Source organism: Chinchilla lanigera, unplaced genomic scaffold (genome assembly GCF_000276665.1).
Source record: "Chinchilla lanigera isolate Chin_1 unplaced genomic scaffold, ChiLan1.0 scaffold00082, whole genome shotgun sequence".
Taxonomy (NCBI): Eukaryota; Metazoa; Chordata; class Mammalia; order Rodentia; family Chinchillidae; genus Chinchilla; species Chinchilla lanigera.
In genome coordinates, this window is record NW_004955483.1 from 1,391,750 (window position 1) to 1,415,937 (window position 24,188).

At 43.0% G+C, this 24,188-nt stretch overlaps 1 protein-coding gene across 1 annotated transcript in view; it reads right to left on the minus strand.

Moving 5' to 3' along the window:
* Positions 1 to 1,022: 1,022 nt before the first annotated feature.
* The window catches only part of Scgn (secretagogin, EF-hand calcium binding protein), a 36,792-nt gene continuing 13,626 nt past the window's right edge, over positions 1,023 to 24,188 (minus strand). The window contains exons 5-11 of the mRNA XM_005403346.1: positions 22,446 to 22,502; positions 21,931 to 22,008; positions 12,998 to 13,053; positions 11,167 to 11,212; positions 10,871 to 10,930; positions 9,372 to 9,440; positions 1,023 to 1,586 (exon numbers count right to left, since the gene is read on the minus strand). Of these exons, the coding sequence (XP_005403403.1) occupies positions 1,458 to 1,586; positions 9,372 to 9,440; positions 10,871 to 10,930; positions 11,167 to 11,212; positions 12,998 to 13,053; positions 21,931 to 22,008; positions 22,446 to 22,502 (495 nt within the window). The 3' untranslated portion in view covers positions 1,023 to 1,457. The remainder of the gene's footprint in view (positions 1,587 to 9,371; positions 9,441 to 10,870; positions 10,931 to 11,166; positions 11,213 to 12,997; positions 13,054 to 21,930; positions 22,009 to 22,445; positions 22,503 to 24,188) is intronic.

Genomic DNA, 24,188 nt, shown 5'->3' on the forward strand with positions numbered 1-24,188 from the left:
CTAGGGGCTTCGTGGATCCCACAGGAAGTCAGACTGTGAGGAGGACTAAGGTTTTCTGAAAAGGTCCAGGAAAACGGGCTATAATGAATGTGGGCATCAGAAGCATGGAATCCCAGACACTACTTCTGGGAGGTATGATAATGGGTGTGTTTAGCTTCTGTCTACCTCAGTTTCTTCATCTGAGGATGGGTGTCATGACAGTACCTACATCATGAGGATTTGCTGAGGAGTAAACTGCTTAGGGTATGGAAAGCGCTGAGACATACCTGGCTCACAGCGAGTACTTAATGCTTGGAGCAGATGAGAGTCAGAGTAGGCTCAGGGGTTGCCTATCAGGGGTTCCCCTTGAAGGGTGGAATCCCTGGGCTGGGAACAGCTCCTAATCAATGACTTTTCTGAATCATCTAGCATACTTCCGGAAGTGTAATGTTCCTGCATGGTCTGAAACAGGATAGGGACTTATGGAGAATGAAGTGTCAGGACAGTGCAGTGAGGCCACTCCTCATCAATCTCCCAGGCCCTCTTCCACAGGAGGAAGCAATTCCTGGTCACAGGGACCAAGTTAGAGTCGCCGGGGAGAAGTCAGCAGGGGTGCTCAGCGGACCAGGAGCATGCAGAGCCATCCACGGTAGGCGTGTGGAGGCTCAGGAGAAGCTTCAGTGCTGCCAGATTCTCCAGAGGATGTGGATAGAGGAGGAAGGGTGGCGTGGGGGGCAGATTTTTGGGTTATCTGGGTGATGTTCTCCCCACATTTCTTCCGTAGTCCTTGCTGCCTGGCCAGGTTGTTATCCATGCTCTTAAGAACAAAACCTGGTCCATGATGAGTGTTCTGCTCTCCCCAACCAATAAAAAAGGGTCACTGGCCACTCCTACCTCCACCCTGTCCCCTGGGTTACTTTAGGAGCCCTGAAGGACAGTGCCCCCTCACTCTCACCCTCTACCCACTCCAAGTTAGCGTGTTTTTCTCTCACACCATCAGGGAGAACATCTCAGAGATCACAAAAGCAAACTGCTAGTACATCTTTGTTTTCAACTGCAGATTTATTTTCACAAAACAATCTACTTGCGGGAGTTACAGAACTGCCACAGATGCCACATACCACTCGGACTCAGCAGAAAGCCCACGAGAAGAGTGAGGATGGATGGACCAAGCTGCCCCTGCTGCCTGGTGGGAAGGGAAGAACAGAGCCATTCTAACAGGTCACTTAGTCTGTGCAGGGCACAGGAAAGCCCAGGGTCAAGGGGAGAAGGACACAGCCAGCCGCTGCTTGGGGGTTTCAGTGAGGCAGGACCACGCCTGCCATTGGAAAGGATTTTAGGGTCCCTCGCCTCCCCCAAGAACACCAGTCTACAGTGAGATAGTTTGCCCACCAGATCCCAAACAACAAAGCACAGAAACAATTCCAATAGCAAGAGCACAGAGACAAGGCAAGGGCAAGTGGCACAGCATGTGAAGATCAGGGACTGATTTTCAGCCCGAGACACAGAGCCAGCTCCGACTTCTGAATTTTCCCATCCTTGTTCACATCGCAGTGACGCAGAAGGATCCCCCGGAACTTGTCAAGGTCCACTCCGCTGATGCTGGGCTGAAGATGACAACAGGACCCTGTCAGCAGGTCAGGCAGTGGCAGCCCCACCCTTTACTGCCCGCTAAACTTATAGGGTGCCCTACCTTCGTCGTTACCCATCCCACCTCCCCTCCCCACCCAATGTTACTAAGGGCAGCTCCTGTGCCAAGAGCTTCATTTCTTAGCTTATCCCTTCAGGCAAAAAAAAAAAAAGACTTCTACCAGTATTTCCATATCACTTCCCTGTAGTTCTCACAGACTGCCTGTCTTATTAGCCCAAAATAAAGACATTTTTCTCCAAGTAGAGAACCATGCTAGCAATACAAAGTCTCCCTTGCCTGCATCAATGAAAGAAGATACATTCATTCATTAACTCCCTGCGGGGTGTTTCTTTGCCTCCAATTAAAAGGGGGTGTACAGCATGAATATCTAACTAAAACGTTGTGTTGCTGAGTTAGGGACCTAGGATTTATACTAAGGGAAACATTAGGAGTTAAGAAGGAATTGTGTTGCATGTGAGCTAGAAAAGACAGTAAGCCCAAATAAAGGCTGTCACAGTTAGCAAGGCTTGAACTAATTGGTTCTCCCCCCCCCCCCCCCCGGGAGCTCTCACTTAATCTTCCCAGTAACCCAGGGAGGTAAATAATGAAACCTCTTTTTACAGCTTGGGACCCAGGCCCAGGGAGAGCTTAAGCAAACTGCCGAGCTGGAGAGACGGGGCAGCACTTTTTATTCCAAGACTCCTGACACCAATTAAGTGATCATTCCACTGTTTCCCACCTGGAGGAAGGCTGGCCTCCTGCAGCTACAGGTGTCGATCTAAACTATAAAGTAAAACCCAGCCAGTCAGCTTGTCAAGGCCCTTGATGCCTGGCACGGCTTTATGAGTGGGCAGAACACAGCTGCCTGCAGGAGTCTAGTGCAGGGGCTCTGAGATGGGCTCCATACACCCCAGCCCAGTTCCCATAGATCCCTCACCTCCAAAGAAACCTCTGAAAAATCCTCAGTAGAGGGAAGAAAAAAAAAAACTTCACAATTAGTCAGCCATACTGAGACCTGATAATTTGCATTTGCAACTGGGAAATGAAGGACACCAAATCTGTCCCTTATAATAGGTTTTGCCAACAAGAGCAGCCGAAAGTGGGAGCAGACGGCACACCAGATTGGGGAGGGTTCCCGGACACATCCAGAGGTGAAAGGGTTTGGACAAAAAGATGAGCTGGTCCATTCCCCTCCTCTGTGCACGGTTCCCGGATGATCACGCTGCAGAGCCAAGCTGTAACACACTGCCAGCAGGTTCTAATCCTTAAGCTCACAAAGGATGGAGTGCTAGGTGTCAACACCAGGCAGGTGCAGCGTGGCCAGGGAGATGTGGCTGGGGTCTTGAAAATAGCAAGTTGTACTCTGCAACCTTATGTGAAGAGCTCATTTGTTAAAAAGTTGCAAGGTGAGGCAGTTTGGATAACTTGCTGCTATAACTTTTCTCCAGTAAGGGGTACACCCCCCTCCCGGGATGTCAATCCTTACTCTCTTAGAAGAGACTCAGTGGTGGTCACATCTACACAGTAGCATGAATCAATTTGCCAATGTATGTACCTCATTCAAACTACTCTGAGCTTTTTTTTTTTTTTTTACCTTAATTGAAGAATACTAGGCTTTGTTTGCTGTCAAAGTAATTACTTTCAAATAAGTAAGAAACATTTTGGGAGTACAAATGGCAGAGGTGAGGGTAGGGTAGGGAGTCAGGATGGAAGGGAAGTTCCTTTGGGCTTTATGTTATGTTTTTAATGCTGGGTGACTCACTATGAAAACTGAACACCACCGCTCAAAGCTAAATGAATCACTGAGTCATTAGGGCTTTGGTCTTAATAACAAGCCCCCAAGATAAGTGCGCGTGGGGCCCTGACCTAAAGGCTCTGTACCTATTAACTTAATCTTTAGAGCAGCCACAGAAGGTTCTATCTACTTTCAACCTTAATTTATAGATGAGTAAACTAAAGCACAGAAAAAGGAATCAACTTCCCATTGGCACACAGCTGTCCCATACCAGGACCAGGATACAGATTCTGGCAGGCAGGCTACACTGTATGGTAGCCTCTCGTATGCACAAATAATTACATTCTCATCCATCTAACGGGGAAGGATGGGGTACATCTGGGATAACTGACACCCGCTCATCCGTCCCATTGCATCCTGGGAACTGGGCCTCGTCCCTGTCCATGGCATTAATGAGTGACCCTGCCCTCTTATCATCAGTCTCCCCTACCCACATGCCTTGGCTCTCCTCAGATAAGGAAAACCGAAACACTGATTATAAATCCCCCAGGGCCAGGCCTGCCCCGTGGTTCTTCTGATTGTCACCTGCACTGCCATAGAATAACAAGATGGGAGTCCTTCACTGCATCTTTGTTCACGCAGTGGAGGTGCAGAGAGCTGTGAAGTGTGCAGAAGCACGGTGGCACAGGCAACAGCACCTTCTCCCGGGGAGTTCTAGAAAGACCCTCCACAGCTGTGCTGCTGTCTACCTGCTGCCCATGCCCAGGCACCCACGGGCCTCGTTAGAGGTGCACTTGGGACCTCAAGGCCCCCTCCTTCCACCCGTCCCTTCTGGGAAGCCATCTATCACCTGAGGGAGAGCAGCATGTTAAGTACCAGCATCAAGGTGAGAAGCACGAGTGTGTAGCCCAGGCTGCTGTCTACCCTGATCAACCAGCGTGGGCCAAAATGAAGCCAGGAGCTTTCTGGGTAGTGAAGGGAGGAGAAGCCAGGGTGGAGGAGAGGATCAAAGAGGGACTTGGTCACACACCTCCTCTTCAAAGCTTGCTCAGATCTGGGTGGTGGGAATTTTAACATGTGCAAATCCCTTCACTTAGTGATAGGCCAAGTACAGAAAGAGATTTACGCGCAATGCTATTTTCAGTCAGACACAGGAAGCAGCCTCAGTGACTGGCCCTGCATGGCGATGTGTCCACAGGGAGATTTGAGGCCGGCACTGTACAGCTGCTACTAGGAAACGGTAGTTTGGTACAGTCTCAGCCAGGTACAAAATGCGCATGAGAGAAAAATCACTTCACAGTGAGTCTGGTGGACTGTAGGGATTTCCCTGTTTCTTTTTTCCTTTTTTCTATGATGAGAATAATTTTTATATGATGTATGTATGTGTAATTTTTAAAATTTAAAAAGTAAGTTGGCCATGGTGACACATACCTATCATCCCAGCATTCAGGAGGCTGAGGCAGGAGGATTGCCACAAATTGGAGGCCAGCCTGAGCTACATAGTGAGACCCTGTCTCAAAAAAACAAAAGAAAAAAGCAACATGTGTGCTACGGCTGGCTTTGAGGGCACGTGTTAGATCAGAGCCTCTGGGGTAGTTATTGTCCCCTTCTGCCAGCCATCCTTCTGCCAACAGCAGAGAAAGCAGATGGTGTCTATCAAGAAGAGAGAACTTTAGGGAGGCCTGGGGTGGGACGCTCTCATTATCTAGGTCACACATCTGGGTCATCTCCGGCTGCATGTTTATTTGACTTCTAATGTTTGCAGTTCTCCCTGGGAGATCTTGAATTTCTTGCATTTATACTTTCTAATTTCAGCTGTGGATTCTTGTGTCCATTGTTATGCTGTGCTAAATGGGCCAAAAGCCCTTCAAAAGCTTGTGCAAGCTGGACTTGGTAGCCTATACCTGTAATCCCAGCACTCTCGGAGGCTGAGGCAGGAGAATTACAAGTTTCAGCCCACCCTGAAATTCAGCAATTTAGGTGAATTTAACTATTTTGCAAGACTATGTCTCAAAATGAAAACCAAAAAGAAAGGGCTGCAGATATAGCGTAGTGCAGAGACCCTGGGTTCAATCCCCAGTACCAAAACAAACAAAAACTTATGTAAAATATCATACAATGCTGCATTGTAGTCTTAAAATTTTACTAATTTTAAAATTTTACATAGAGTAGATGCTATGTTAACTGGTCTTACCACAAAAGAAAAAGCAAAACAGAAACCAAAAGTAAGAGGCCTGGGGAAAATTTGCAGCTGAAAGATAACTTTGCATCCCTGATGGTGATGTGTACTTATCGCCAGGCATTCAATATCTAGAGCTTTTTGAATGTCAACTGTATCTCAATAAAGTGATTTTTAAAAAAATTATGTCTGTAATAACTTGCAATTTCATCAGACTACCAGAGCACAGACTTAGGTACTATTTCCCCGTGGTGGGAAATAAGATGTCTTGGTAAGCAAATAATCTTATTAATGAAAAGTTGACTGATGCATAAAACATGGCTGTTTAAAGAATTTAAAAGGTAGGAAACAGGCTTCCTTCTGGGTTATTACTGCAATCAAGAAACCTGACCCAGGACCACAAACTCAGAAATTGGGCCAGCTCCCTGCTGACTCCATGGCATGCTCTGATGGTTGGTTTTTAAAATAAATTCTAGATATTAGTTGTTTTTTGTTGGTTTTTTTCCCGGTACCGGGAATTGAACTCACTACCTCACACTTGCCAAGCAGGTGCTGTGCTGCTAAGCTAAATCCCCAGCCCTAGACATTAGTTGTTTATTTGTCTCATAGCCCTTTCTTATAAAAAGAAAATTTTAAAAAATCTTAAGAACATCAGATTCAACTTATGTTCATCTCTTTACTATCACCTTCAAGTTATAGGATAAAATTTTTCAAGAAACCTGAAACACTAAGAAAGGTCCAGTAAAAGTTAAAAAAGACACAGTACAGGTTTGCAGCTTCAGCTGTCTGACTTCAGAGGAGAACTGTTACCATCAACTCCTATGTACATTTTCTTTTGGTTCAGCAAATCATCTGGGGAGCCCCGTAAACTGCTTTTGTTTACTGAGCACAGTCTGACTCAGGCCTTGGACTGGCCGGGACTCACAGACAGAGGCCCCTTTTGCTTTCCCTGCAGCCCCCCAGAAATCCGAAGTCCGGGGCATCAGTGAGGTGCTCCTCATTTCCCATGGCCGTGACTCATGTCAGAAAGCCAGGCTGACCTCTGCTTCTAGCAGTTCTCTTTGAGCGGTCTAGAGTGTTTCCTTTCTCTGTAGTGTGATTGAATAAGGTCTCATCGCTGATTTGGATTTCAGTTCCATGTTCTCCTGTCAACCTTTGGAAACTTTTGCCAAACTCAGTGCTAACTGAAAGGCAGGATTGTTGAAAATGATGAAGGTTATCCAGATCCAAAAGTGATGATTTTTAAAAGGGAAGCCAGCAAAATTATACTGGATATAGATATCCAAGCTTTCTTTTGGAAAAGTCATACAGAAATGGCAGAAATCATGGTCACTAAAGTGTAAAGGAACTATGTTAGCTTACAGACTAACTTGTGATACAGTCACAATCACTAATATTTATTGAGTTCTTGGTAATAGCTTATTATTATGGCTAATCATTAGTGAAGAGGAGCAATATTAAGGAAAGTATGCAGATTTCACCCTGAAATCATCCTGACACCTTAACGGAAATGGGATTTATGACAACTCCCATCTCCAGAGTAAGAAACTGAAGTTTGAAAATGTCGAATGACTCATCCAGGGTCACAGTGCCTCTTGGTGGTAAATCCAAGCCTAGAATCCAGAGTGGTCAGTCTACAACCTGGATTCTGAATCTAAATTCTCCTTTGTGACTTGTCTTCCTTTATTTTCAATATTTCTCTGCAACACGCAGCACTACTTTTATAATCATAAAAGAAAGCAAATGTTTTCAAATGAGGACTTCTAAAGTAGGTAAGTTCATCACCATCTGGCACAATCATGTCCATCTCTTAGGAGCTCTTTTGAGTATATTTTCTTTATATTATTATTTCAGAAAGGATTAGCCACTAGAATGGCAGAGATGTGCACTGAGCTACTGGTTCCTTCCTCCCTCTCAAATCTAAACTGTTCTCAAGCTGAGAAATAGACTTTAAAGATTACAGCTACTTTGGTTTGATACAATAAAAAAGACTCTTTTTGTGAAACAGTACTGTAACTGTGATTGTGTCTATTAATCCTAGTCATCATACGACCTAGAGAAGCACATACCACTGTGCCCATTTTATGGGCAAGGATTCAAGGTCCAGAGAGGTTGAAGAACTTGATCTGGAATTAAATTTCAGTTCTGTCAACTCCAAAACCATGTCCTCTGTTTTATTCTCTCTCATCTACAAAAATGTCTCCAATCCATTCTTTTCATGGAAAAGGAAGAAAAGCAAAAGAGAACAATGGGGTCATAAAGGAAAGAAGGATCAGACACGGATCCCATGACAGCCTTTAGAAGCCTCTGTTCCAAGTTCTGTGTCTATGACAGATTTCAATGCAGCCAGAGTCCAGCTGGTCAGCTGCCCAGCTGCCTCCCGTAGCCTGGCAGGGGGGATGCCAGAAAAGTTTGTCAGGAACAACAACATCTCAAGTTGGGAAAAATTTCACAGATTTAAGGTGGAACTGCAGAAAAGGAATAGCTAAGAAGGAGGACCCATTAACTGATTGTTCACCCGGCTGGGCGTCTGCACTGGCTGCTCAGGTGTGTGTGCAGAACTTGAGGAGGCACAGGGGGAGACTCTCTGCCTGGGGCCTGCAAGCATCTGAAAGCCTCAGACTTACACTAAAGCATCTGGGGCCTGGCTCTGTTGGGCAGAGGCCAGGCAGCTCTTCTTAGCAGCCTCCCCAGCCCATTCATCGCATTAAAAACAAATTAACTGCAGTTTAGCAAGTCCTTCTGCCGTGCATCTTTAATATCCCCACAGATAACTGCTTAGTACCTATTTTAAAAAGTCATTCTGGCATTAAATAGACAATGACTAAAATGGGATTTTCATTAGCAATCAGTGAAAAGGAAACACTACACAAATATCTATTAGTTATTCTGGCTTTGCCAAAGGCTGCGGCATCTCCAACAGAAGCAAAAACGAAGGTGAGAAAACCAAATCAAGGGTACAGTTAAGATGCAAATAGCACAAGGTAGAGTCACAGAAGATGGTTCCATCACCCTGATTAGTCCTCAGAAAGAATTTTGTTTGTGTCTACTCATTCACTGCACATGAACCATCCTGAAGATTTATGCAAAAATTGATAGCTGAACTTTCTTTGTGTGGCATGACTACAGAGTTTCCATCAGATTTGCATAAAATTCAGGAACTCAAAAACAGTGCATAACTGGTAGTCTAATTTGTTGTTGTCTGGACAGACTAGGGCACAAGAAAACCGTACAAAGTATTAAATTCATTGTATAAACAGACCCCATGGCAAGGGAGAGGTTGGAAATGATCTGTCTAACCAGATTGTGCACTCAGTCCATACAGTTCTGGAGGATCTCAGGAAATATATAGTCTCCCCAACATAAAACAGCCATGAGATATAAATATAACTTAAATTGCTTCATCCCCAACTATGGCAACATTTTAAGTATCCTCTGGGAGATGTTAAGAAAGCCCCTAGTGAAAAAAAATTAGAACCTCAAATATGAGATTTGTTACATGAAATTAAATTTAAAATTTTAATTATTCCCACAACCAAATCAGAAGGACTTTTTGGAGATGAAAAATAAAACAATAAGATGTAAAGTGGCATCACACCATTTTGGTAGTGACTTTTCAATGATGACAATGTGCTTCTCCGGTGACTGTGTAATTCAAACTGTCTTAGGAAAGCAAGGGAGATTTGTTGGGTTGCACAGAATCTCAAAGGTCTTAAACAGACCACATTGTAGCATTTTTCTCTGGCATTAACCTGCAGCCTCACTGGTTCCCACAAATAAAAATGGAATCCATTGAAACAGGGACCCCAGCCCATGGTGGAAATAATCTACTCAGCCCCAGAAATCACCTGGACCAGCTCCATCATGTCTTTGACAAACCCATCCACTTCTGGGCCTTCTAGGGCTCCGGTTTTGCTCTGAAAGATAAAAAGATCCAATCACCAGAATATCCTTTGCTAGGCAACTCCACCAAATCAGTGTTCTTTTAGAACTGCAGGCTCACTTACACAGGGCACGCTGCAACACAGGTCCTCCATGCAGAATGCAAAAGCTCTACGCCAGTTCAAAGAATTAATTGTAGGTAATTCCATGTGACCAAACAAGAAACAGCAGTCATGAGCTCCTTGGCTCTTGAAAATAGAGTTAATATGACAAGGGCTGACTTTCCTTCCCTCATATCACTCTTCCATGAAGGTAAGTTGTTAATCGTGCATTATTTTGATCCTTTCAAGGAGAAATTAGTATATGTAAATTCTTTTTATGACTTAATAAATGATTGGTGACTATTAAAAGTAGACTTTAAATTGAGAGACTATACTGCAGAAGTATATTAGGATGATCATTGGGTCTGTAGACAAGGCCCTTTATTTTTTTTCTGCCTATTTTATAATCCATTCAAACACAAAAGTCTAAAAACATTCAATACATGCAAAAATATTGCAGTTTCTTCTCTAAATTTATTTATTGTCTTCACATTGAACCTTTAGCATATTATTTTAAAATTTCTGTTCTCATAGTTTATATTACAAACACTTGTACAGTACTTACTAAAGGCCAGGCACTTGTACAATTTTATAAACATGAGTTCTTTAATTCTTGGCACAATTCCATTAGGAAGCTATTATAGCTATCTTTCCCAGCCTAATGATAAAGACAAGAAAAACAAAGCACAGGGACACTACAGAGATGTAGGGACCTACCCAGGTCACCTGGCTAGTGAGCCATAATTCACAGCTGGGGAGTTGGTCACAGAGCCAATACACAGTGCTGCCTTTCTCCGGTGATACCCTTCTCTGTTCAGAATAGGACAGATATTTAGACTGATCAACTTCAGGAAACTGTTTCTTGGATCTTTCCTAACTTTCTGCTTGGCTTTTCTTTTTTATCACCTTGTTCTCAAGAAATGCAATCTCTGTCATATTTGATGCTTTACAATTATTATTTTCTCTCCCCTAAAGAATGACTGAATACCTGATCTACAGAGAAATATTTTTAATATTACGCCAAATAAGTATGGCTTTGCCTCCGTTTGTTTGGGTTGGATTTGGGGATTTTCTGTTTTTGTTTTTGAGCATAGTACTATTATAAATAGGTTTCAGTCCTATAAGAAGGAAAAATTTTTTCTTAGTTTTAATACAAGGAGAAAAAATTTTATTGTGACTTTTTTCTTTCTCTAATATAAATTTTTCTTTGTTCATTTTCACTTAGTTCTCAGAAATTATCTAGAGAAGGTGAGGGTGGCTTGACCTGGCAACGCCTATGTGAGATTGCTCTTCACCTGTGAGTGGGATGACAAGGAGGCTGCCTGTGTGATGGCAGCCAGCAAAGCACAAAGAGACACACTTACAATATCATAGTGGGCAAAGATCTTCTCAAAGTCCCTCTTCCTTTCTTCAGTAGAACTGGCCTGTGTGTGGAGAACATGTTCTGTCAATCCTGCACTGTACACTTCTTCCAAGGGCTTGGGCAACTTTTATAAACAGAGTCAATGAACCTTAAGACCCCCGGGTTCCATTCTGAACCTTGTTGGTCTCTAAATTAGTTATGAGGAAGACAATGGATATCTTCCTTTCTTTCCTCCTTCCCAAATCTTCAATAAACCCAAAATGATATAAACCCATCTAGAGGAATGTCACTACTTACATCCATTTTAAACTGGAGAAGGAAGTTTTCCTGAAGAGCCAAAATCCTAAATAGGAAAAAAAAAATAATAATAAAATCTACATGACAATCTATCAGCTCTTGCTTACAAGTAAATTCATAGCATCTGTGGGAAGAATGGGTAGCTTCCATATTACCCTGGAGAACAGTATAGCTGCTTGAAATATAGGATCTCCTACAGCATAAAAACAGATTAATGGAGAAAGGTTTTCACAGAGCACCTCTAGGAGAAGCACTTTCATCTCTTTATAGCTGGTCTCTTCATCATTAGAGTGGCCAAGATCAAATCCTGGGAAAAGTAGCTGTGCAGGACACACCAGGTGCCTCACAGCTCCTAGGAAGCATGGCTAGAAGTCCATCTGTGTGCTAGCATCAATGTCATGGTCATTAATAAGGAGTGATTCTTCCTGGTGTGTCCGTCTTCATACATACCCCTCAAAACCTGGCATAGGTAGCTGCCAAGAAAACACTCAGCCAGAGCAGACAGTATCTGCTACCAGACATAACTTACACCTGCTGTGACGTGGTCACATTAACTCCTTGTCATTGAAAACATACCCTTGGTCCTTGAGATACCCCTCCCTCAGCTACACCTGCTGCCACCCCAAGTCCTGTCACCATCCAATTCACAATTGCAACCTAGCCTGATCTGAGGCACCTGGATTGACAATTGCTCTCCCGTAGGGTTATAGTTATATCCATGGAGTTTGGACCCATTGGTTCCAAATTTGAACACCTGCTCAGAATTTTTCCTTTCGGCATGTTGTATGGGGCCAGTCAGCCTTGACAAGAATGCAGCTATGGTTGAAATCAGGATGCCCCTCAGCTCATCCACCCCTGAACTCAGGCAGGACTTTTTGTTTGTTTGTTTGTTTGTTTTGGTACCAGGAATCGAACTCACAACCTCCCGCTTGCTAAGCAGGCGCTTGTGCCACTGACCTATATCCCCAGCCCTCAGGCAGGCATTTAATCTCAAAACCTAGGTTAACAGAATTAAGGGGGTGGAATCTTAATTCAGTTGTGCTGTTTAGAGGTAGTGCTTTGGTAAGTGATTGGACTTGATAAGGCCCCATGATGAATCCCAGTGGGTTTATAGTGAGAAGGAGACACACAGACACCGAGATTCATCCATGATGTGATACAGCCAAAGGGTTCCTTGCCAGTACTTGTTTTGCTATGCTGTTTGGTTTTCCAGCCTCCATAACAGTGAGCTAAATAGCTCTTTTTTCTTTATAAGGGAGTCTACTCTTGGTATTTTATTATAGCAATAAAAAGTGGACTGATACACAAGGTGACATCCAATCACATCTCACACCAGACTCACAGAAGCATTTTTGCACACTGGGCCTCACTGGATCTTATCCTCTCCTCCTCCTTCTCCACTGCTCTTTGGCACTTGATGCCTTCTCCAGCGCTGAAAGGCCAGAGAGCACTGAGCTGGAGTCAGGCTCAGTTCTGAACTAACTGCTTGATGTTCCTGAAGCCAGCAATAGAGTCACAATGTGTTTTATCACAGAAATCCTAATGTGAGACCAGGAATGTCTGATGTTGGAGGTTCAGAATCTGCTTATGACCCATCCATGAAACTATGAAAATTTTGTGTTTTGTGTATTTGGGAAGCAAAAGTTTTCATTATCCTCACAAAGGAATCTGTTAGCCCAAAAGACTCAGACCCAGTGCAGTTAACTTGATAATATGCACCTAGTCTTTGGGACTCCAGAGGAGACCTGATCTCTGGTTTGAAAAGACATGCCTTTCTCTCCTCAAACCCTTGGAAAGATGTTTCCAGATCCATGATGTCTTTGCCACTCACCTTGCCAGGTCATTGAGATCCAACCGACCATCTTTATTTTTGTCAAAGATTTTCATCTGAAATGCAGAAAGAAAAGCAGTGGCAAGAAATACTTATAACAGAAACTCATTCTGAAAGTTATTACAGCCCTTCTTTATTTTTACCCTTCTAATTACACATTTGCCTTAACTGGAAATTAGTACTTTCTACAAAATGAATTGCACCTTAGCTTCTGTGTTAGAATGGTCATAATAACAAAGCACCCTAAATCCCATGGCTTAGCACAGCACAAGATCATTTCTTGCTCATGTTACATAAGAATCCAGAGTTGGCTGGGACCTACTCCATGTAGTCTTCACCCTGGGATTGAGAGTAACAAAGTAGCTACTATCTGGAGCTTCTCATCCCATTTAGCTCACTTTCTCCTCCCAAAAAACTTAGCATTGCGCAAAGAGCCTGATTACATGATCAGATCAGACATTGCTTACACAAGACAATACTCGAAGTTAAAAATGTCTGTGCTAAGCACAAATTGGGAAGAGCAGATTGTTTTAGGCTCGATCAAGGAGATGTACTTATTTTCATAGCTGAGTTGGAATGTAAGTGAATTGGGTGACGTCACAACATTTTAAGACTGCAGAATATCTCTAAACATATCTATATAAGGAAGCTTCATAGGGAAAAGGCAGCAAAATGATCTGAAAATATATCTAACAGATTTTTGCCTTAAAAATACACTAGTCTTCTATGCTTTTCCCTCTCCAAATCAGTTTATATTTGAAGTGAGTTTGAAAGCCTGTTCTCCCCAAACACTGGCACCAAACACGTATATTATAAAATCTCTTAAGGCACAGGTTATATTTTTAGACATTTGGACATATTACATGTCCAACTGTGTCCCTTGAACACAAACACTACACCCAGCCCCATCTACTGCCTGCGTGGGATTTGAGGCAGGTGTTCCATTGGCACCTACAGTTCACCAGGCACCTTACCAACAGGCCTACTTCTTCTCCCACTGGGCAGCTGAGGACAGGAGCACAAAGGTGTGGCGATGTGTCCAGGGTCACAGACAGGATGCAGATGAAATGCTGGTAAGTGTTAGACAGGATCTTTGTTTTGTCTCTGATATGCCCCAAGTAACTGAGACAACAGCTTGCCACTCAACATTTGTCGGGTTAAAAGAAACATAAGCCTTAGTGTTTTCCCTCCTCTTGGCACTAATTTATCCCTGGAGAGCTGTGACAATTGGGGCTGGGGTTCCCTTCTGTAGGGTGGCCGCTGCAAGATGGTGAGGCTCTCACCCACCATTGTCTCCTCTACTGCTGCTTTCCCAGGCTCATGCTCAGATCCCATTTTTTCCAATAGGAATTGTAAGTAGGTGCTGTGACAGCTTTACTGCATCAATTTGATTGGCTTGGGAGCTGCCAGGGGACTGGTGGAGCACACTTATGGATGTGATTGGATAGGTTATGAAGGTATAGCCTTAGGGTCTGTGTCTAGTCCCTGGCCCCTTCCTCTCTGGTGGTGCTCCACTGCCCTCATTCCATCCTCTATGAACTAAGCAACTTTATTCTACCACTCCTTCCAACACAGTGTTTCTGCCTTGGAACCAGATGACCATGGACTGGATCCCCTGAAATCATGAGCTAAATGAAACCTCTCCTATTTTAAATTGTGAGTGTCAAGTATTGTGTCCCAGTAATGAGAATGTTAACTAATGAAAGTGCTATCAGTGTGCCTAGAAATGGAGTACAACATGTTACTGACAAACTACTTAAAATTTTGTGACTGATAATTCCTTCTCAGGCAAGATACATCTTAGGGATTGAGTTAGCAAGCACTCTCCTTGGACTGGTTAATAAGTTTCTTCATAACTTTTCAAAGTTTGACAGACATAATAGGTATTGTGAAATGTAAATGTATCTAAACTCATTACTAGATTAGTAGTTACTTCTCTTCAGTTGATAGTTTCTCAAACAACAGACCCAAAACACAACTATTTCTAGTGATAGAAGAAGCAATTTGTGAAGTTCTTAAACAAGTGGTAATTGATCATTAGAGTAGGACATACAACAGAAGTGAAAAATATACATATATGCAGTAGGAAAAGTACAATGTCCCTCCCTTACCTATCCTAGAGGTAGCGGCCACTCAAAGAATCTTGTGTATCTTTCCAAAACTTTCTAAAGTGTATGCATGCATACACTACCTACCATTTGTTGCCAATAGGACCATGACCTATCCACTGTTTTGCAATTTGCTTTGTTCATTTAACAATATTCTTGGAAAGAATTCTTAGCTGCTATTTTTTACTAAAAAGGCAATATTTTGTTTAGTAACAGAAAACCAACTAATATAGTAGCCAGGAGGATTGGTTGATTAAAGATGGAGTGATGGAGAAATAGGCATTAAAGGTGCTTTCAAGACTTTTGCCTTGAAAAATTTGGCAGATCAAGTTCACCCCAGTGGAGCAGGTTTGTGACTGAAGTTCAGGATTTCAATTTGGATGTGCTAAGTTTGAGATACTGTACATCTTGACATGGTGATACACATCCAAGCACTCTCAAGGAGCCCAAAGAAATGGTCTGAGCCAAGGACACAGACCATTGTCAGTCTTTAGCTAGTACTTAAAACCAAGTGACAGTTTAGATCCCAAGAGGAGCAAAGGTAGACATGGGAAGAGAAGATAGCATAGGACCAAGCCCCAACCTTTCTCAGGCTGGCCTGCCTCAGAAGTCCATGTCTTGAGTTGGGAAGGAAGCAAGCCAGAGGCTGGCTGCTTTAATCCAGGCATAAAGGAGAAGAGCCAAGACCAGGGCACCGGGTGGGGCCAGCTTCACCACATATAATTCCCTTTGTCCACCAAAGCATCAGGTTTTAATTTGTTGCTTTACGATATTTCAAGTTCTGTGCTATTGTTTGGTACATGAACTTAACATCTCCTAGTGATATTAGCTTACATTTACCAAACTAAACATTATCTAATAATGTTCTATCCGGACAGCTACTCATCCCCTGTCCACTGCTGGCAGCACATCCTCCTTCACTATCACAATGTTTCATTTCCTTCCTTTTCCAGAACATTGATTAGGAATCAGGATAAGACAAGGTGGGCAGACCTCAGCTTCTCGCTCTGATTCACTGTTTGCCGTGACTCATTCGTTAATCATGCTTCAGACAGTTTTCAAATGTGTCAAACATTATTCAGGTCAATTTGAATTCATTTAGTAGGTCCCATTTCTTAAGCATTTTATGCTAAACCTTAGAAGCCAAGCTTTACTGCTGTGTTACCACGACTGTGTTCCTTGCTCAATAAAAAGTCATTAAAGGAGCAGTAATGTGATTTCATCCATGGTGAATCACTTAGAGTTCAGGGTACACAAGTCATTTTCTTTTTTTTCCCGGTCTGGGGATCTAACTCACAACCCTGCACTTGCCGGGCAGGCACTGTGCCGCTGAGCTAAATTCCCAGCCCCCAAGTCATTTTTAAGAAGGTGATTTCTAAAAATTAATACGTTCAAAGGTCTCTAGGAAAACGTAAGAAGTCCTTTAAAAAATCAGTAGTTCTGTTCTAAAATCTGTTCATTGGAAAGTAAGGCCTTCTCTACAACTTTGAGAAGAATGAAAAAAATTGGTCAAAATCTCATCAAACTCATTTTGTCTTCTGAGCAAACTCAGATCTTTGAGCAGAGACTTACCAGCCTTCCTTAGCAATTACCTTAATGCATAAAGATGATACAAGGGGCTAGTCCAGGAGAGTTTTATCAGTTATGGCTCTAGTGCTAGGGGGTGATTTCAAACCAAAATGAGTATTTAACTGCAGCACACATGAGCAGAAGAGCTGTGCAGTTTTAGCAATGAAACAGGCATGGAATAATAGTAATGTTTCAGCCAGTGGACAAAATCTCCCTCATCCCCCTGAGGTGTGTCTCAGAACTCTAGATTAATGGATCTAAGCTATATGTCATCCAGACTTAGGCATTGCAGGTTTTCTTGAGCTCTGGGCATCCTTCTATAAGATGCTGTGAGCTGGCAATTTTAGCCTGGAAGTTATGAAGAGAACAGCTCTGCCAACTCGAGGTTCCAAGCTGATGTAGCCCTCATCAGTTCCTATGAGCCAGGGACTGCACTGACTTTCTGAGCTCTCAGCCTCCTCCTCGGCTCCCCACCTTTGATGAGAGGCTGTCTGAATGAGAGCCTTTAGGGTTGTATGCAGGCTCCATCCACCTCTCTCTCCTCCCTTCCTCGATTGAACGGTGGTTCGTCTCTTCTCCAGGACAACTGTGTTGCTTCTCATTTCCCGTTGCCTTTCATTACTTTGTTTTTTGCTTGGTGTTTACTAAGATGTCAATTGTTTGGATTATTAGGCTTCATGCTAAGAAAAATCTTTTTTTTCTGGGTAATAAATCTCATTGTGGTTCATTTATCATCTTACATTTAAAGATATTCAGACAATCCAGGTTCCCTCATTCGATTTATTCTTACCTGATTCTCGACTTTCATCCTAGGATTGTCATCACTGCTTGGTCTATCCATATAGCCTTGCTCTCTCCCTTTGAAAAAATTTCTATGTAACACTACAAAATTCCAACATGTAGACATAAATGCTGCAGTTGAAAATATAGGCTTTAGAGGCAGATCCAGTTGTGAATTTCCACTCCACTCCTTGCCATATTTGACCAGTTAAGATCTATAATCCTCAGATGTTTCATTTGGTAGAGAGATTTGGTATGAATCAAGTGAGATGTTTGAAAATGCTTCAAAATTGGCTTGGTATAAAGTGAGCACAATTATTATGATTAAAGTACTCAGTAGTAGAATATGTGCTGGCTGCTGTTTCATGAAAGTAGAATATCATGTGGACTCAAGCCAGCACTGCCAGGTACCCTTTCCGGCTCTACCTTGGAGAGTCTGCTTTAAGGGAAAAGAAAAAAGGAATTTGAGAATTAAGGCGCTGCTTGGGGAAAGTGTGTTTAAAAAGGTGAGATGTACAATCTGCAACCCACCAGGCCAACCAGGGGAGCAAGAGCTGTAACGGGGGTTCAGGAAAAGGTTCTGCCATGGTTTAGTCATAGCTCAGTGTTAGACAAGAATGAAAAATTCAGGTTAATTTGCATTAAATAGCCTACTGTGTGCCTGGCCCATTTGTTGGTCAGGCATACTTTGAGAAAATGCTCTTTGCCTCACGAAGGCCCGGCACCATACCCACACAGATTGTGTCAGTGCCATCCCAGGCTTACCTGTTGTATCAGCAAATCCTGTTGATTCCTTCCTAAAAATTTCTCTATCCCAACCTGGCTGTCCCTCTGCCAACCTCTCTCACCTGGGTGGCAGCAAGGGCGCCTTATGGGTCTTCTTGATTTCATCCTTGTCCATTCCACTCCAAGCTTTTCTCAACACAGCCGCCAGATGGTGAGATCCTCTGCTTCAGATCCTCTAGCAACCCCTATCTTACCCAGACTGAGCTGCAAGTTCCCACAAGTGCCTGAAGGCCCTACATGGTCTGGATGCTGGTTGTCTCATCCTTGCTCACTCTGCTCCAGCTGCACTGGTTCTCCCTGCTCCAAAATCTCTCAGACGTGTCCACCCTCTGGCCTAGCTCTACCCTAGTCCTTCCTCACCTCTTGCCTTTCTGGCATACCCTGTTGGAAACTACACCTTCTCCCCAGCCCCCACCACAGCTGCCCTGAAACTCAGACATCCCCAGCAGGCTCTACAGCTCCATTTTCTCCACAGCACTTCTTACTTTCTATCATGCAACATCATTTATTATTGATTACATGTATTGTGTGCTGTCAGTCTCTCCTTTGCCAGTTTTGCTCCCTGTTGAATCTCCAGGGACTTGAATAGTGCCTGCGGCATGGTAAGTATTTAATGAATATTTGGGGGAAGGAGTTAAATGAATGACTATGGCATCAAGATGGTGACAGGCACCACAGGAACCTGGAGAAGGGGTCCTGGGACTCACTATGGGAGAAGGTGTTGGAAACTTTTCAAGGCAAGACAATATCTAACTGAATCTTGAAGGATGAGCAAGAACCAGATGAAGAAAAGAAGGGAAAAAAATATACCTACAATATACTAAGCAATCAGAAAATAGTTTAGTATTATTAGTAGGAGGTAAGGAGAAGACTTACTTCAAAGTCAAAGGGCTTAATGCTGCTGAAGATACTGAAAATAAGCTAAAGATGCATAATGCAAAGCTACTTGTTCTGTGTAGTGCATGCTTTATAAGTGAATGAAACTGACATAGTAACAGTCAGTGTTAATATTCTGCTAAATTGATATTTAAAAATATGCTCAGCACCCAGGCATCCAGAGGGTTGACCTGCAAGAGCTGTTGAATTAGGGAGCAAGCCTCTTGTGAGACACGTTCTGGCGTGTTCAATGCAGAGTAATTTATTCCTGCTGCATGGCGCTCTCCCAGTCTTTGGATCAAAACCTCCAGAGCAGCTGGGGGGGGAGCTAAAAAACTTCCGTTTACATTTACTGTTTGAAAAAGATATTAGCTAATTGTGCCAGGCACTGTTATACATATACTTTTAACAAAGGTGTCAGTTAGTTTACCCATAGTTGGGTGGCAGGTGCTTTGCAAACCCAGGTGAAACAGGAGTGCACCTCCAGAAGGTCCTGTGACGTGGAGCGCTAAGCACAAGGCTGTTTCACTTGAACAACAGAACTTCATGTGGTGGCTGGCTGCCTTCTGCTAACCAAGGTTGGTTTATAAAGATCAAAGTATTTGCTGAATAAGGCAGTAAAAGTGCTTGATGAACAATGTCATCATGCAGTTTGAAAAGTGAGAAAAAATGCATGCATGATGTCTGAAAAGAAACTAGCACCATGCTGGTGTGTAACTTGTGGATTTTTAATGTGCTTCAGATTATTTCTTAGAGGAGAAATCACTTCATAGTGTCCTGCTGAAACTTGGTGGGTTAATACTGCTTCTCTAGGAACAGTTCAGATAAACACTCACATTTCTCTCTTTAGCCTCATCCTTCTTTCCCCATCTTTGCATTCCTGCTTTCTTCTCTTTTCTTTCTTGTTCTCTTCTTCCTACTCTTTGTTCATGCGGGTGCAACATGAAAGGGAAGGGACCATGTATTTGCCCAAATTGTATCAGCTTGATTAGGACTAAGAAATTACAACATAAAATAAATATTCATAAAATTGTAAAAATACTAAATATATTCGACTATAAAAAGGATTTGTTTGTTGTTCTGGCCTTTGGACCATTTCTGTCAAATTTCCTGCTTATATTGTTCACTCTAGGGCAGGGTTCTCAGCAGTTCAGATCAAAAGGACCTCATGACCATCCTCTGGACAGGAAATTGCTTCCTGCTTCTGGGGGACTTTGCATTTGACCTTTAGTGCCATGTTCATATTCAGGATTTTGAGCATCATTTTGCATGCTATTAAAGCAAATAAACAGCAAGAAATCAAATTACTCCCTTAATTGAGATCCTGTCCTAGGATTTGATTCTCCCCTTGACATCATCCCTTTTCCTATGCAGGCCATTTATAAATGATGATGGTCAAGATCACTTTCTTCCTTCCCAGGGCACATCATGTGGCAAAAGGAGCGGGCAGCATTCAGAACAGTGGGGACAGATTTCAAGGCAGGAAGGGCCCAGGATTGAAAACCAGGGCAGCTTAGTGTCCGGTACAACAGGTATGTTTGGCTCTTCTCTGTCACATGACCTTTAAAGTAAGCTTCAGTGTTGGGAAACACCAGCTCCAAGTCTCTGTTGACCAATTTAGAGGCTCACACTCTCTCCTCAATAGTCTGCACCCTTGACTGTCCACTCCCAGGCTCAGCAAGATTAGTATGCTCCAGAACCATAGCATAATAAATGTAAAAGTCTCACAAGTACACAGTTAAGCTTTGGTCAGCAAACTACTTCCCCACTAACTAAGAAGACTACAGAGCCAATGAGCTGAAGTGCAGTGGTGGGGACGAGAAGGCAGTAGATGGAGAACCCGGGTCCATTTCCACAGGAATTGTTGGCTGGTGCTGGGAGAGGTGCATCGTGTGAGGCAGTGGAAGAGAGCATGGGCTGAGTTCTCAAAAGCAGGGAGCTTGACTCTGCAACAGTCTCAGCTTCCTTTGGGACAACGGTGCCACGACAGGATTGTGAAATACAGTGAGGACACAGCTACAGTCATACCTAGGTACTCTGCTCTGAAACTCTTCGAGTTTGGTACTCGACACATTTTGATGTAGCACTCATCCTTTGTTTGGTGCTACAACTTGTCAGTGTCGATTTCCCCCTGACTGGGTATACCCTTTACAGACAAAACAATTTGACAGTCACACCTCTTGGAACCAAATAAGGACAAGTACCAAGATAGCACTGTACTACAAGAAGAAGGAATGTGTGCGATGATTCTGTCCCAGACACACACAACTTGGCATTCTACCTCTACCAAGTCACTCTGCCTCGCAGTAACAAGGTACTCTTAGGTCCCACATTACAGAGAAGTAAACAAAGCTTAGAAGCTTGACACTTCTCCTAAGCGATAGCTAGTAAGTGGCAGAGGAAACACATACATATTCTATCTGTCTGACTTTCCACTACACCAGGTCAGCACACTCAGTGCTTGGAACCACCTGCTATGGCAGGGAGCTGCATCCCTCTGTTTAGTCCTGATGGTCTAGGTCTCTGCTTACTTGTTTGCTAGGTAACTGATTAACACTGAAGTCACTGGCCAGGTGCTCAGAAACCCAGTGTTGCCTGGAGATTCCTGGCTTCCCCAGAAACCAGTGCGTGGCCTTCTCGCAGATACATGCAATCTGTTCCTGAGATTGAGAGGGGCTAAAGCAGCTCGGTTTTATCCAGTGCTCCCCAGCAATGAGGTCTTGCTCACACCTTCATTCAGTCTACACACACTTTTTGAGGGCTGGAGGAGGCAGCTGAGTGCCACCTTCCTGGAAATCGCTCTCCGTGACTCACCATGGTGTCAGTATATTCTTCCAGTTTTGCCTCAGAAATGGCCTTTTTATGGTGGAGGAAGAGGTCTCGGAGGAAGTTCTGTGACACCAAGAGAAATGTGACATTTATTCAGCAAGCCAATAAGTAAATAAATGCAAGCCATGTATTCTGCAAAGGTCTCAAGAGGCCTGTTTGTCTGTTTCAAGGAGGAAATAGACCCTTTTAACAAGCAATCAGTTCAAGATTGCAGAGCTGTCACTGTTTAAAGAGACCTCCTGAGACCCAGGAAATAGCTCCTGGTCCGGAAAAAAAAAGTATCTTAAATACTTAATCATGCCTCTTTCCCAGAGACAGCAATGTAACCTGAATTTTCTAAATCTTCCAAACATCAATACATTGTTTTTTAAGTAAGGAATACAAATCTATATTTGTTAGGCCACAGAAATCAAACCCATGCTGTATATTAATCAAACTCCCAATGATAAACAAAGCGGCACTTCACCCAGTGACAGTCCCCTTCACACAGTGACACTTACTCGAAGCTCAACAGCTGATATAAAGCCACTGCTGTCTGCGTCATATCTGCGCCAAATCTGAAATACACAAAGATCATGAGTCAATTCATCCCCCAGTACTTTGGGAGTGACTTATGCTGGTGTTTTCTATGGTTGGGTGTCTGAAAACAGTTCTTAACTGAGTGCAAATAAGTTTTTTAACAAGGAATTTGGGGCTTTCTTTGGTGACAGCAATTGTTTCAACAGAACTTAGTAGAAATGGGCCACCAGCACATTCACTTGGAGAACTCATGAAGATCAGTAGGCTCATATTGCCGGGCTTCTTTGGGGAAGCTCAAAATAGAATGATAAGAAAAAAAGGACTTCAATTTGGGCAACATTGCAAACTAAGAAATCTTCTCTGTACTAAACACCTAAAAAAATGCAGGACACTGAAAAACCACACCTTAAACATAGCTGAGCTGGCAAGAAAGTGGAAGGACTTCTACAGGATCCACAGGATAGTAAAGAGAGGTGTAAATGGGGAACAAAGCCCACCCCAGGTGTATGTGCTGCTCCTAGGGAACATGGCCTGCCGCTTCATCAGAAAACTGTACTTGTAGACATGAGACTAATCCTGGGTGCCACACAAGGTGAACTCAGATTCAGTCACCTCTTTATGACTGGAGGTCTATACTGTAAGTTCTTAATGAAAGGGTGAACTAAACAAGAATGATAATAGTCTGCAGAAAAGTTCCCTAAGCAATCTTGCCTGTGTGGCCATGGCTCTACACAGATGGGACAAACTGTCTCTGATAAGCTGTCCCTCTCCCTGGTTTAAGTCCATCACTCTTCTAGCTAAAAATACAATTTCATTCTGAACTAGAAGACAGAACAGCTAAAAACCTTTGAGGAAAGCTGGGAACTGCTTTCTTTAATAACTGCTCTTACTGTAACCACTTCTGCTTATTCCATACATAAGACTCACATAGGTTGGTAAGCACCTTAACACCTATACAAAATGAAAAGTAGCACAAAGTAGTTTTGCTTTTTAGTAGGCAAGACTCTCTTTAGGTCCTAAGCGTGTTGTCCATGTCACCAACTACAGGGACTTCATTTCAAGACAGTCAGGGCCCTGACCGAAGATCCTGCAGGGAAAGTGGGAGATTTTTATCTGATGCTGGTATTTAATGAGGATAGTTCATCACTCCTTTCAATCTCTGTCACTTATGCCTGAAATTAACTAAACTTACAAATTAATGAGTTAACTGTGATTTATATTCTAAATTTTACTGGGTGAATATACCAAAAATAACGAAAATTTCAAATAATTTTTAAAACATTTGACATGCTTTTAAAGTGCTATTGTCCAGGTACCTCCCATCTAAATGATCTTATAGTTTTACTACAATTGGGGCCATAGAGGGCCAAAGATTTTTATGTGAATGTTCAGTAGGCCTATCATTAAAGAATGACAGCAAAGTGAAGAGATTTCTAGACAATAAGGAATAGTTCGCTACCAACTGACTCTTAAGAAAAGTTATACTCTAGGATGAATGAGAAACATGAAGCAAGACATCTAAGACACAAAAAAGAATAGCCAACAAAAAGAATAGTAAATAGGTGGACAAACTGAAATAAATGTTGACTGCCTAAAATATGTGAGATAAAAGAAAACAAGATAGAAAAAATGCCTTGCACTGGTCATGTTGGCACATACCTATAATCCCACCACTTTGGAGGCTGAGGCAGGAGGATCACCATGAGTTCAAGGCCAGCCTGGGC